Source organism: Tachypleus tridentatus, chromosome 13, assembly GCF_004210375.1.
Source record: "Tachypleus tridentatus isolate NWPU-2018 chromosome 13, ASM421037v1, whole genome shotgun sequence".
Classification (NCBI taxonomy): domain Eukaryota; kingdom Metazoa; phylum Arthropoda; class Merostomata; order Xiphosura; family Limulidae; genus Tachypleus; species Tachypleus tridentatus.
The window spans coordinates 161,278,663-161,294,484 of NC_134837.1; the positions used below are offsets into that span (position 1 = coordinate 161,278,663).

Consider the following 15,822-nt stretch of genomic DNA (forward strand, 5'->3'; position numbering starts at 1 on the left):
CAGTGTGACAATGCCCACTGTGCACGTGTTGTACAGGGTAATATCTATCAGGAGGATGTTTCAAAATTACGATGACCTTCAAAGTTTCTACACTGTAATCTCATTGAGAACTGTTGGACAGAACTGAACCATAGAATTATTAACCACGATCCTAAACAAGATACTATATCTGAGTTGCAGCGCCTACTAGTGACAAGATAACGTAAAATCATGGTGGAATACATCAATAACCTTATTGATAGCATACCTCTTTTCTTTGCGAAGGTTTTTAGAATACGAAAAGATCGTCTAAATACCAAATTTCTAATATGAAGTAACTAAAGCTTACAGCTTTATGGTACTTTGATATTATATTTTGTCATTGTATACGTTTTAGTAAGTTTGTTTTTTTCCGATAAGTGAAATGCTAAATTACAGAGCTTTCTACAGGTGTATAACAAAATATTTTACTGTTCTAATAAATGGTTAATGATGACCACAGAACCTGTTTCGTTACATAAATATGACTATGCAGATGTTTAATATAACATACATTTCTCAGTTTTACAGCGCAAACTGTATTTGTATTCCCTCTTGATAACAATGTTTTTCCTATGCATTTTTTTCTTTCTTTCAAATGTTAATTGCACTTTATTACAATAGTATGGGGATATTTTACAATGGAGTTTCATCTCATCTGATTACAATTACAAAATAAATCATACTTCTGTTTAAAAAAAGCTTGATTTGACAGACTTCGACATCAAAACTTGTACGTTGTAACAATTTATATTTAATGAACACGAGTTTTGCTTACACTTCTTAAAGTAAAACTAATAATATAGGGTGGTAATAGTTGAGACAATTTATATGATATTATACATATTAGTTTCATAATTTTCTGTATTGATTGTTCTAAATAGATGAGGTGATTTTTGACATTTTTATCAGAGCTTTTGATGAATATGCACGTATTGATTGACCACTGACTGAAGACAAGCCCTCTCCAACAAATTGTTTAGCAATTGTATGAGTTGTTCATATTCTGCCAATGTAAGCTTCTGCATTTTATCTATTTACTATGTTCAGGAAATAAGGGGTGAGATTTTTATCCAAATGCTGGATCTGAACAGAGCGGTATTTGTCATTTCTTAAAAACTTGGTTCGATGAATCTGAGCTCTGAAGACCATGATGTCATCTACTGTTTCATTTATCCAGAATATTGTAACAAGCCTCACCTGAAACTGACTGGTCTTGTTTCCTTATTTTCATTAAATAGTTTAGTGGGCAAAGATCCGAAACTGAAAAAAATGCATGCACTAGCCTAACTTATTGTTATTTAATGACTTTCTAGCCTAATTAATTTTGATAAATAAAAATCTTCAAATTAGTATTCTGTTTTTACTCTCTTTCTGATACTGATTTCTGAACTAGTTGCACAAGCTAGATTGTTTATCATTTGAATAAGGAACTTAACAAATTTTGTTTCTAAGTCAGATGCAGGTGTTTCAAATGCTTTACTTAATTTTGTGATTAATCTTCCTACTGAAAATCAGTTTCATCGGTGTCTTTATTCGTATACTTAGTTGTCTGATGATTCGTATACCTACACAAACATTGTTAATTTATTTATTGTTTTAATCAACATGTCAGTAATTCCTGATTAGCAATTAGTTTTGTAAAATTCTCTCTTTCATTGAGCTCATTAATCATGTGTAAAGACTGTCATAATACGGGCGATATGCTATTTCCAAAACTATGTAATCAAAGACCTTCTGATGATTATCGTCCACATTGAATTATGATGTTTTGAAAAAACAATTGTTATAATAATATCGTATTCTATTCACTAGGATTATTAAACATAACTGTCATAACGAGTCCGCAGTTTTCTTTGCTCACAATTGTTCACAACGCTCGCATGACGCATTCTGTAAGGTATTTTCTTTTTTCATTTCAATACAATACGTATTTTTAGAGTTAATACCATTAAGTTCCTCTCTACTTACGAAAATCATAGACATAGCCCGTACTAATCATGATTCTTTAAATATCATAGTAATTAGATTATATTTAATTACATTCAAATGGAACTTATCTTATGCTAACTGCTTTTCAATGTTTAGTTAAAAATATAATACGCCATTATTGCCGATTACATTAATGGATAGAGGTTCACAAAGACAGTTCTAAAATTGTTTGTGTTTTAAAAAAAATGATTAAACAAAAACAAGAAATTAATCACTTGTAAAGCAGCATATATTTAAATATATTTTAGTATAAAACACAGCTGTCCTGGATATTAATTCGTTATTAGCGGTGGATGTTTTCATACTTTTCAGTATCTAAAGTTTAATAGTATATACATAAGAAGAGAGTTAACCACCGTTATTTAACACAATTTTGATGTTTAACATAAGTCACTAATAACATTTAGATAACACTGGTGATGTAACAAAATCTTACAGGATAATTAGTTAAATTAACGTTTCTGGTAGTTAAATGGTGCGGGATCAGATCCATGTCTTTTACTTGTCTCTGTATCTCTGGTTATCTTCTTGAGACTTATTTTTAATTTCTTGCTTGTTTTTTCTGCTTCATACCTCAGAGAATTGTTTGTTTTTTTTGTATAGATGATTTCATTCTGTTTGGTTACCATCATTGTGTTATCGTCAGCACATTCTGCCTTCAACTATTTGCCAACTGTATCTGTTTTTGTTCCACTTCGCACTTTCTAATCACTAGCTGTTCAACGCACATTACTGTTAAGGTTCAACTTAATACTGTCTGTCAAGTTATGTGAGTCTTTTCTATAAGGCTATCACTAAAATCTGTCTTTAAGTTATCACACACCTCACAACAGTGTTTTTTGCAATCTGGTATTTCACAGTACAATAGAAGTTTCTTTACATTCTTATGGCGTTAACATTTTAGAGAGTCGTTTCTTGGCTTATTTCCATATTCCTAAGTCATGCAGTACATAAAAATTCATTTTATCTTTTCCATCTAGTTTCGGCTTTTCTTTATCATCACCTATTATTTTTAACTCTATCTTCTATATTTTATTATTATCCCTGATCTTAGGTTCCAGGTTTTATCATTTGTTTTTAAGGTCCTTAAGCATTATTGGACAATTAACAAAATGTCTTCTGGTACATACACTGCTGTCCTCTTATTCTAAAAATATCCTTACATTATTATCTTTAATCTTTAGCTCTACATTGATAATTTAAAAAACAAGTTAATTGTGACAACAAAAATAGGAGCCGTGACATAACTTCGAAGTATATTGTATCATAAGCTATAGTTTTTCATTCTAGTTTGAGAATACAATATATATCCTCCGCCATCTTTTTATGCACTCGTGAATTTCAGGACGGGCGCGTTTTAAGCTGCACTATCATACCCAGTCGTAAAGTGGTTCGTTATTTACAAAGAAAAAAAAGCATAAACTTTGTTAATCTGAGCAAGTGTCGTAAGGTCGCATAATTTCTTCATTCGTTCATTATCTGTTTTAAAGCATATTGACATTTTTCACTCTTTGCGCCGGTCCTCTGAGATCACACAAAAATCTAAAACTTGCTTTCCATTATAAGAACAACTTATAGTTTTATTTTTTTGCATAAGTTTGAGACATTCAGTATTCAGAGAAACCAAGTGTCGTCCAAACATTTGTTCTAGGTCGGTATTGACCCTAAATCGTGTTTACATTATTTAAACTCTTAGAAATTTACAGTTCGGTCATTATAAAAACTTAGCAGTTTCATTGTTAGCTAGTTATATTATACTAGAATATCGCTTACAGTATGAGATATGTTTTAACAAACATTATTATTCAAGTTATTTATTAAAGGCACTCAGAGAAACAGAGTTTTCCAATACATATCCAGCACATTCTATAATATTAAATAAAATGATTTGCAATTATTAAAACCAAAGGATTATAAAGTTTAATATGTTGTAATATTACATGCATGGGATAACATAATACATTTTACAACTCATTCTAATCTAGATCCTATTACATATAATTAACAAATTAATTAATATTCAATTACACGACAGCATTAAAATTAAACTGAAAAGAAACACTCGAAATATTATATGACACATTATAAATAAGCTTTATGTATATCGGCCAGTATTATCTGATTTATTAAGTTATTTCAATAGACATGACAATCCAGATGTACAAGAAATAAACTCAAAGTAATTTTCCAAATATAAAACACAATGTTTGATTGAACAAAGTTTAGAATTTTATCAAAATTAAACCATATTTTTGGTCAAGTTAGCAATCGAAACAAAGTTCTTACTAACTACTTGTTTATTGCTTTTGTTTCTGCTGCTATCATTATTATGAAGGAAATTACTACAATAAATCTTAGAAGCACTTGTATTCTTAGATCTTTGAAGTAATGTAATTCTAGAATACACCATAAAACATAAGTTTAAGAAGGTTATCATAGTACAGCTGGTATTAATGAACTCTTAAAAGCAATGCTCAAGTTCGTGGTAACATATCCACAGTCCACATGTCCAGTTCTCTATAACATTTTCGAGATATTGTTACTACTCAAAGGCAGTAAAAGCTTACTTTATTCGATAAGTCTCCATGGAGTTGGGGGAGGGTGTATTAAAGTAAAGATATTTACTGGTAAGTAATATATGGCGAACTAGATGAAGACATCAGTTTGTTGGTAAAATCCAGTGGTGAATGTTGAAATGAAACCATCCGTTGTTAGACGATATCCAGAGAGGAGTGTCGGTGTAACAGCATCCACTTGTCGCTAATATCAGATTAGATGTATTAACGTAGAAACGATCCTAGGGTGGTGATATCCAATGAGGTGTGCTGTAGTGATAACTATTGTTAAGTGATATTCATCGAACTGTATTAGGTGCAGATGACCATAAGCCGGTGATATCCTGTTACGTTAAAGTGAATACGACTGTTGTGTCCTGATATCCTGTGAGAATTGTTGAAGTGAATACGGAAGAGAAAGGATGATACCTACTTAGGTGAACTAAACGTCGGTCTTTTTTTCTCAATATCCAAGAGGCCAAGGTCGCTAAAGTGTTATTATATACCTTCAGGTAGAAACAGGTGACCAACACTACCGTTTTCATGACTTAAACACAGCTCGCCATTATAACTAGGGGTGGGACGGCAACATACCGCCATCTCCTGTCGTCAGTGACGCAAAACTGAGGAGTCTACTGATTGGAGCAACGCTACTATCGTACCGCCTGTTTACACACTGCAGTGTCATCTTATGATGCGCACGCACTGATGTCGGAAGCCTCATTATTGGCAAGATGCTGGGTTGTGATATGACTATTCGGTCGATCATTCTATTAAAATATACTGATAAACATATTATATTTGCCAGTGGCGTATAAAACGTTGCGTCCGTATCTCACCCGCCCATTCTATTGGCAAGATTTACAGCTGCTTTCCCGAAGGCTGCTGGAGTTGGGAGAGTGCTGATAAGGTTTTCAGTGAGGCTGCAGACCTACTATCGAGGTAAGATTAGACTCTTTATATCTCGCTAGATTTATTACGAATGCAACTCCTCTTATCTATCTTAGAGCACTTGCTGAAGCGTCTTCTTGGTATCTTATTTGAGAAGGGAAGCTGCTAAACACTGATTAACACCCCCTGCCTGGGGAGAACCTTCACAACATTGATTAGCGTTTCCTCATTAGAAATTACTTCAAGCACGACAAATAAACAGCTTATCGCTTCTGAGTAGGAGGGCTTTGCTCTCCTGATGGCTCAGTCAACTAGGAAGAAGATTTCTTCCCCTTTCACGCCTGATAACACGTGAAATTCACTTCTCACCGTTGATACCACACAGCAATTTAACGACTACCTTTTTTTTGCGTCCATTTGCAATGCTAGACTTCAAAGACGATCGCTGCTCCTCGTCAGTAGCGACCTGGAGTTCCTGCTATTTGTTAGCTTAGAACATGTTTGATTTGTCTGTAAACAGACAGGGTCAAGGTTGTTGATTTCTTATCATTTCATGATATGGTGTCAGATGCAATCAAAGTTCGCAACTTAGCTTTCTCGTCTGTTTAATCCTGAGGTACCAAGTTTCTGAAAGCAAAGAATATCTAGCTCGATGGTTGCCCAGAAAGTTTAATTTTTACCTTAGAGTGAAGAGCCTTCTACTAAAAATATCTACACTTCATGAAAAACTCTGATAAAGAATTGGATGCTAACATATCTGTAGTGTATATCATACGGAAAAATGTGCTCACCATTACATTACTTTTCTTACTTGCTATTCTTTGGTCTCATATTATCCTGTAATGTAGTAACTTCACACATCTCGCGTTCCCAATTTGTTGTATCGCAAAACACGTTGTTTTTTCGAAGTTTTCTTGATAACATGAACATGTACGCCTCAAGGTAAGTAGCTGAAAATAATTATAAACTATTGTTTTAGAAAAAGGCGCGGTTGATCTATGCAGTATACTTCATCAGTTCACCAGTACACGTAAGAAAGCTTTTTTTATAAGTTAATATCATAAGAATACATATGAAATACGGTTTGTTTTGTATAATATAATTTATTTTATACATTTGATCATTGATACGACCTTAATATATTTAAGATACTATTCCATATCTAAGCGGTAACTTTTAGTTACATTTTTAACAGTGCATGTAAAATGGGGTATGAGATTCACTGTAATATTATGAATTGATCTAAGGGTTAGCATGAAGTTCCAAGGTTCACACCACGATACCACCAACTTGGTTCGGCACTTTCAGCGGTGGGTGCGTTATAAGAGTGACAGTCAATGTCTTTATTTTGTTAAAAGCTAGAAAAAGCCTTTGTGGCGGTATGCTGCTGATTGGTTAACTTTTCTCTTTTAAGTAATTAAAATTAAGGAACGGTTATGTCTAACCTTTTGGATCCTCTAACCTTCCTGTTTTAACCCATATTGTCTTAATGTGAAATTCAAGTTAAAATGACACTACATAAACAGTGAACTTATACTAAAATACCAGAGTGTTAAAGGTGAGAAACGTAGATATATTTTAATTTATTTTCATCATTTTGATACAATTAAATCATCTTATAATTACTTAGTTCAAACTTCCTTTAAAACTCTACTAGGTGACATTCCTCTAAATCCTAGAAAGATTGGCTTAGTTTTATCCCACTGTACTCAAAATAATAACAAACTCATAGCACACCTGTTCTCCTTAGTTTGGTCACGAATTACTAGATGTTTCGGTTCTTTGTCTTGTCTCTCTATCCTGGAAAATTGACAAATTAGGTTTCATATCAAACTATTTAGGACAATGTCTAAATAAGCAACTTAGTTTTCTCGCCTGCTTATCCTGAATATCAGAAAAAAAAGAATATTAAGCTCAATGCTTGCCGAAAATTTTAAATTTTTGCCTTAAAACGAAGAGTCGTCTACTGTAAACAGCTACACTTCATGAGCAACTTTGATAAATAACTGGATGCTAACATATCTGTAGTGTTTATCAGACGTAAAAACGTGCTCACCATTACATTACTTTTCTTACTCTTTGGTCTTATGTTATAATGTAAGATAGTAACTTCGCATATCTCTTGTTCCCGGTTGAAGCTCTAAAACTTGATATTCAATGACATCACATTTAAAACCTCGTTATAGATAAATATACAAATCCATCTTGGTAAAGACCGCAAATAGAAATATCCTTGTCACTAACAAGAGGATCTTGAGAAACTTGTGTGGTCGCACAATTTGACGATAAGAAATTGGTCAAAATTAGCGAGAAATTGTCAAGTCACTTTCAATACTGCTCTACAGAGTGACTACGAATACATTTTGTGCTCTGTCAGGGTATCTAAAAATATTAGTTCACATTTTTTGTGAGTTGAGACGTGACAATTGCCTGATACTTTTATAGTGTGCCCCTGTACTGTCAGAAGGTCTCTTCATAGCATAGCACGGGTTACAGCGGCAGAACAGTGAAAGAGACCACGCCTTATTCTAGTCAATATTGTATGTCGACGGCAATGGGTATCTCACGGATTTAGGTGACAACATTTTTTTTCCTAATAAGCTCAGATTTACACAATTTTCGAACATTGGAGCACTTGGATTTATCGAGTATTTTTTGAGGAATTTTCGTTAAAACAGCTAAAAGTCACAAAAAACTACGGTGGTATTTCTCTTTGGGAAGCTAAGCATTCACAGGAAGTTTTACTTCTAACGGATACATCAATTCGCGAACAAGATCCAGGTTTTATGTCAAGTATATAAGACATCTATATGCCTTAAATGTTGAAAACACAGATCCAGTAATACCAACAATGATATTGTACCTTTTGTTTCTTTGTTTAATTAAAATGTATTCTTAGAAATCAGTTTTTTATTTATCTATTGGTAAATTGTGTGCACAACAACAACTAGAGCATATTACTATTTATTAAAGCTCCCTTTTGGTGTTATTATAGAGGATAGCAATTAAAATAATTCTAGTTTCTGAATATACCCTTAGAAGTTAAATAAAGGAAAATAACCAAGGTGATCACAGTTTCCGATTGGGTTTGTTTTTGAATCTCGCACAAAAATACACGAGGACTATCTGCGTTAGTCGTTTCTAATTTCGCAGTGTATGACCAGTGGGAAGGTAGGTAGCTGTCACCACCCATTGTCATCTTTTAGGCTACTCTTTTACCAACGAATAGTGGTATTGACTGTTACATTGTAACGCCACCACTGCTGAAAGGGCGAGTATATGTGGTGCGACGGAAATTCGAACCCGCGACCTTCAGATCACAATTCGAACGCCCTAACAACCTGGTCATGCCGAGTCTCCAGATCTGCACTTATGTGTTTTATACAAGGTAATAATAAAGATAGTTGAAGTTACTACATCCAATCATACACGGAAACAACTACCATATTAATTTCAATTTCTAGAAATAGTTCTTTAAATGTCACGTAGAAATCAACAGCCAAAATAGTCCTTGTTAATGAGCCTAGCCTTAGGAATTATTAGGAGACAACAATCAGGACAGTTTTTTTAAATTTATTTCTGTCACATGTTAGTTAGTTTATGAAAACATTGGGATTGTTGTAGTTTGTTAAGCTGTCCTTAGATGTCATATAAAGTTCGACAAATTGTATAGTCCCACAATTTATTTTTTGTCATGACATGGTAGTACATTACAAAAGGTAGGATAGTTTTTGTGTTCTCACATTCTGTTTTTAACTACTAATTGAAAAAGACAGCACTGATGTAGTTCTTATAACTAATTCTGTTATCTCTTTAATATATTTTTGTTTCTTAGTTCTGCGTCTAGCTGGAAAACATGTAAACAACTCAATTTTCCTTATTTCTCTTAACTCTAAAACTACAGCTGAAATAGTTTATGGCTCATGTTTACAAAATAACTGGAATTAACCTTATTTTTAACATTATTATTGAGCTTAAGGCTTGTTACCCCTTCATTATGGGTCAGGTGGAATCCACCCAGCTCGTAACCACGAAACCATAGAACTCCATTATAATTTATCAAATTTAGTAATTGAGCTCTATTTTGGTTTACAAAATATAAAATTTCGAACAGGCTAATAACTCAACTTATCAGTACAAAGATTTGTCTCGAAAGACAGAGACGACGGCATTACATTTTAAAGTAGCTGAGAAAGAAACACTTGGGTGGCATCTGTCCTTTTAGTGGTTATTCATATGTCATATAAATAGAAGTAAATGTATATAACGGGCTATTTCCAAAAATGGAAAAAAGTGAATGGGAGAACTGTGTTTGATTCAGCTAATGAGTGATATCTCAGCAAGTAGAAAATACAAGGGGTTCTTATTTTATATTCTAACTTTCCAATATTGATAATCTGAGTTCCAAATTTGTATTTTGACATCATAAATATCAGGTGTGAACCAGTGCTACATTCAACATGTCACGTGACACCCAACACTCTATATTTAGATGTGTGTGTGTGTGTGTGTGTTTTAATATTTACTTTAAATTAAGAAACTAAATAATGTAGAATATGAAAATATTAATTATAATGTACGGTTTGGTACCAAGGTAAAATGGTAGTTCAATAAAACTTTCAATGCGAGTTAACAAACACGATAACATGGTCTTTGACCCAGAGAGTAGATTCATTATATTCAAACGATTTTGAAGCCGTATTATGTCGTAACAGTCCATGTCACCTCGTCTTGATATAATTTATCTAACGGTAATGGATCTTGACAATAGATCTAAAGCGTAGTTTCTATTGCAAAAAAGGCTTTGTAGTAAGGGCGGCACATTCAAAGCAAACCAATCCTCATATACGAAGATGTATGGCCTTTCTTTACATCTGTTTATGTAGTGTGATTGCTCAGAAATCCATAAGCTCTGCGTCTGTAAACTTGACTGGTGTTATTTCGTATAGAAGAGCATAAATATCCAGTTCATTATTCACTTACTTAAGACATGTCATGGTAAAACAGGAGGCAAGGCTGAAAGCCTTAACTTTGTGAACCCATATTCTATTGGATTTTTTTTCAGATGGGGATCCTCTTGGTTATCTTGCGTAGCGTTGCCTGTGATATGCAGTTTTTTTTTCCATTGACCTTCATCATCGTGGAGATTCTCACCCATTATAAGATGTGATACATAGTAGGTTTCTTGTGGATAGTTTTCCACAAACTGATCCACAACCTTTGACCCCTGCTAGTACAGCGGTAAGCCTGCAGATTTACAACGCTAAAATCAGGGGTTCTCTTCCCTTTGGTGGGCTCAGCAGGTAGCCTCATGTGGCTTTGCTATAAGAAAACACACACACACAACCTTTGTTTTATAATACCATTAAATAAAAAAGCTGTCCCTGTCTTAGAAATTTTAAATTCGTGAAATAAATACCTCTTTATGAATTGAATGTATGAATATGTTGTATCGGATAGAGCTGTTACATATCTTTGTCAAAAACGATCAATTCTCTGTAGCATCAAACTTACCAACGAACGACAATGACGTGAAAATGTAGTTATGATACATTCATTTCCGCCATTACTTTATATGTTTTTGTCACATGACTTGCTTAATCTCATATTCCAAACTGTTTTCATATAACTTACTCAACTCTGTAGAACAGCCAACACTTTTAAGTCTTTCCATAACGATCACACAGTTAACAAGGACTGATGTAAACCTGATCCTAGTAAGCAAATTATATTGATTCGAATAACCCTTGCATTGTTCTGTTCTGATATAACATTCACAACATAGCAACTGGTGAAATTGTAGCTCTTATTTCTGGCTTTTATGGTAAAAAGTAAAATAATTATAATCCTGTTATGTTCCTAACTCATAAAACATTGATTGAGCTTTTTCGTTTTAAGTATGCGACAAAAACTAACAGATATTTAATCTATAAACATACATCAATGCTTCCAGTCTTTAATCTATTTCCAAAACGATACGTTCAAACTATTATACTGTTGATTCTTAATTTTGTCGTTAACTGATGAAAAGTAAGGTGATGAAAGGTAAGGTAAAACAGTTGGATTAGTTCTTCTCCCACTATTTAAAATAATTAGTGAAACAAGTCTAATCGACAGGTATTCTCTAACTTCAGAATAAGAAAATATCATACATATTTATTTAATTCCTAGTTGAATATATAAGATAATGAACAGTAATATTCATCAGCTATGCCTATAACTGTACAGTATGCGTTCAGAATTCAAATAACCCATGTTTAATTTTTCCGTTTTTAATATAGTGCGTCGTAATAGTCCTTAATTCTACACCTAGTCCTACACATGAGAAATAGTTGTCGAATTTTTACTAAGTGTTATACAGGAACTTTCGTATTAACTCTATGACTATTTTACGTATTTGGTTACATATCAAATACGAATGAGACACTGCAGTGATTCTACAAATGAGCCCACTTTTTAACAAATGTTCTCGTAATCATTGATAATTTGTTAACTTAAAACGCTTAATGAGTTATGTGCGAGAAAGTACAAATAAAATGACTTCCATTGGCGAGTTGAGTTCTTTCCTTCAAGTTCAGTTAGTTGTGAAAACATGTTGATAAATAGGTTTTCTTTTTCGTGTGTTTTTAAAAACAAATCAACAGATAAAACCATTCCACAATGTTTTAAAATACACCAGGCTAGTAGTCATGGGCGATGAAGTGGCGGTGACGAAACCTTTACCTAAAAAGGGTCACACACGATTTGATCATTCAATTAGACAAGTAAAGAATCGGTATAAGTCTCACCATTTATATAATTTCTACTTTTCGTGATCACTAATCGTGATAGCGCTAACTACTTAGCTATGAGAACACCAAATATTGCTGTTTTTAGAAACTTAATACTTAAATAGATCATGCACAATATTTCTGTTTTCTGGTAGATAATGCAATTCAATACATTCACCTCAGGACATATTAATGTCTTACTGTTTCTTGTAGACGTGAGCAAAAGGATCACTTGGTTTTGAGAAAAGTCTCGCCCGTCGTACCCTGTCGAGAAGTATGTACGTAATGATAAAAGAAACGAAGTACATATAATATGTGTTTTGACATTAAGCTACGAAAGTAAAGAAATCCGTAGCTTCCAGTTAATCTATATCACTACGAAAGTAAAGAGATCCGCAGCTTTCAATTAATCTATATTAATACGTTTACCCGTTGCCCAACGATTAGCCAGTCCAGACTGTAAGCCCGAAGATCTCCTGTTCGCGATGTGTTAGTGCTAAAACGCGTTCTGTACTTTCGGGTCAAGGGTGAAGGTCAAATCTGACTATTGAATCCATAAAGAGTAGCTGAAAAGTTGGAAGTGAACTCTGTTGATCAACTGCTTTCCTTTTAGTTTATCACTTGAAAATTAGGGACAACTTTGTGTAAATAACTCTAATGTAGCTTCGCATGAAATTCTGAAACTAACAAAAACAGGCATGAATAACAGCCTCTGACTTATGATTAACCTATATGATTAAAATTATATATAATTATAGGTTAATCCACATAAAGAAAACGACCTGTGAATGCAGTCAAAATTCTAAACCAATAAACATCGTAATTTCTGAATGCAACGTCAATATGTTTTTTCTAACGTATTCCTTGTCAGTTCAGACGAACAAGCGAAAGTGGATTTGTTATTTCTGCATTAGAAAGCCTTCAATCAAATAATTAAATGCAGTGAGTAAATATGTCACTATCTAGATAACTACAGGAGTATTCGTTCAGTGAGAAAACAAACTCGGTTTCTTTCTTGGTACTAGTCGCTTTTTTATTTTAAAATATCATTCCCTCTGGTCTCACTAATTACGTATAATAGTGAAAGGGATTACACTGCGAAGAGAGTTCCTGTCGTCACTGTACTAAATCGTCTAGAATGATCATTTAATGACAGATATATTACTATCAAACAAAACCAACCATTTCTTTCTGTGATTTATAGTAGAGTTAAACTTTCATTAGCGAATATCTTGTATCAAGAAGATAAGGTTTTCACAATAAAGGAATTCATTCGCTGCGAAAGATTTATAGTGTGGCATTTTTAAAGCAAACAAAAAGTTTAATTCGCTTCGACTGTTGAAATTATACGTGTGTTCATCACAGTTCATGAGATCACACTTACAATATTATCCTGATAGAAGTAAATGTTACATTTAACGTTTTAGCTATTTCTTAGTGGTGAAAACCTGATAACATAACCTTCGTCTTATTTCTTAGTGAAAGAAAAGCATTAACTTTTGTTCACGAAAGAATGTTGTGTTTTCCTGGGTTAAAGACAAAGTATTTCTGTTGACTCTTGGGCAGTAAAGAAACGATTATGTTATTATTGCAATAATTGAATGGAATGTTCACTTTGCCCAGACTGTGAATCTGAAAATTTATGGTTTGCGACTAGTTGCCGCAAAAGCATGAACTTCGATGATGTGTGTGCACGCGCTATAAAGGTGACGGTCAAACCTTACTCTTCGATCAGACAAAAGTAGTTAAGTATTTGCGGTGCGTATTGTTTAATAGCTGCCTTCCGTCTGGCCCGGCACCAAGTGTGTTAAGGCGTTCGACTCGTAATCCTAGTGTCGCGGGTTCGAATCCCGGTCGCACCAAACATACTCGCCCTTTCAGCCGTGGGGGCATTATAATGTGACGGTCAATCCCACTATTCGTTTGTAAAAGGGTAGTCCGAGAGTTAGCGGTGGGTGGTGATGACTAGCTGCCTTCCATCTAGTCTTACACTGCTAAATTAGGGACAGCTAGCACAGATAGCTCTCGAGTAGCTTTGTGCGAAATTCAAAACAAACAAAGCCTTCTGTCTACTCTTTCAGTTCATTATTAGGGACGACACTGCGCAATCAACCATGGTACAGCTTTGCGCGAAATTCGAAAAGAGCGAAAGAGTTCGACAGTACATATATATGCAGGATGTTTCACCCTAACACGAACCTATTAACAAGTTTCTTCCCAGAAACACATCTTAATATAGGCGTTTCTTTGTTTATTTTTGAAGTATTCAGTAATACAACGTTTTAGTTTTTCTTTGATAGGTTGCTTTAGTTTCTTGTTTAAAGTATGTTTATTTTATATCATTATGGTGAATAGCTTTATGTCTGTAACAAAATAGATGTAGGCGTGGGATGGATGATTTAATGGTATTGATGCTCAGTTAACAGTATTACTGTAGTCTTGACAGTTGTTTAGTATTGGTTTCAGTGTAGTTGCTACTTGGTTAATAGTATGACAATTAACTTGATTGTTTTCTAGTATTGGTTTCAATATCGTAGTTACTTGATTAATAGCATTACTTTAAATTATTAATGGCAAATAATCGTAGCATATATAACATATAATGGTACACATAAAAATTTTTGCAGATTACAAAACAAATTATAACTACTAAACTATCTTTGCTTGTTTCTGTTTGTTAGTGTGCACAAAGCTACACAGTACAAGTCTTCAGACGTACCACTGTGCCACTGAGAAGCAACTTTTTTTTTAACAATGATGTTTATAAAAATATTTTTCTTATGAACTATTAAAGAATAATTTGTTCTTTTGTGGTGAACTCAAACGGAAAAAAAAATTGATTTGGTTTAAGAAAACGATTAAAATATTACCACTATACATTTCTAATGTTCTATATTAAAATAAAATTTGCTTTCTTTATGGTTGCTTTAAAAATTTTAAGTGTTTTTCGCCATGTTACTTGTCTTATATTTAACGTACTATTCCCCTGTTACTACAGCTGGGGACATGTTATCATGAAATTAGCTTCTTAACATGGGATATTTCTGTACGAAAAACTTTCATGTAGTGTTCCTGAAAGCGTTTCTATTGTCTTTTTTCTACTGGCGAAAAACAAACAGCATGTTAAAAACATCATTAGAATATTGTCAAAACCATCAATTTAATAATACCAGACCTAAAACTTAATGCTACTGATCAGTAGTTGTGTCCCCGGTTTAAACTGAATCCAGAATAATAGACTTAAATAGAAAGTATAAATCAACCCTATTAACGACTGATACTTTGTCAGAAAACGATAATACAAATATTAAACATTCTTCCATGCGTTCAAGCATTGTGCATTCTTTCGGTTCTCTCTTCTACTTGTATATAACCAACTCAAAAACTATTTCTGAGAACAAAAAATATATTGAGGATATCAAATCTGTTATAAACGTTATCACAAAATGTTAAACCTGGGACGTGCCTTCAATGTTAAGCACCACGAACAAATGGACATCACGTTTTAAAACTAAAGCTCTTAACTGACTACTGACTCTTATCTTAAACACTGTTTCTATGGCAACCAACATTCGTTCGTACTAATTATAAGAGAA

The 15,822-nt window shown here is 33.5% G+C and overlaps 1 protein-coding gene across 10 annotated transcripts in view; it reads left to right on the forward strand.

The window, feature by feature from the left end:
• Window positions 1-15,822, forward strand: part of LOC143240345 (GATA-binding factor 2-like) — a 311,086-nt gene that overhangs the window by 27,311 nt on the left and 267,953 nt on the right. For 6 of the 10 annotated variants that reach the window (XM_076482626.1, XM_076482632.1, XM_076482620.1 and 3 more), the window contains exon 1: window positions 6,364-6,398. The exons of 1 other annotated variant lie outside the window; for it this stretch is intronic. In XM_076482626.1, the coding sequence (XP_076338741.1) occupies window positions 6,379-6,398 (20 nt within the window). In that variant the 5' untranslated portion in view covers window positions 6,364-6,378. Of the gene's footprint in view, window positions 1-5,389; window positions 5,508-6,363; window positions 6,399-15,822 lie in introns of those variants that run through there. 3 more of the 10 variants (XM_076482636.1, XM_076482631.1, XM_076482634.1) reach the window with 3 other exon arrangements.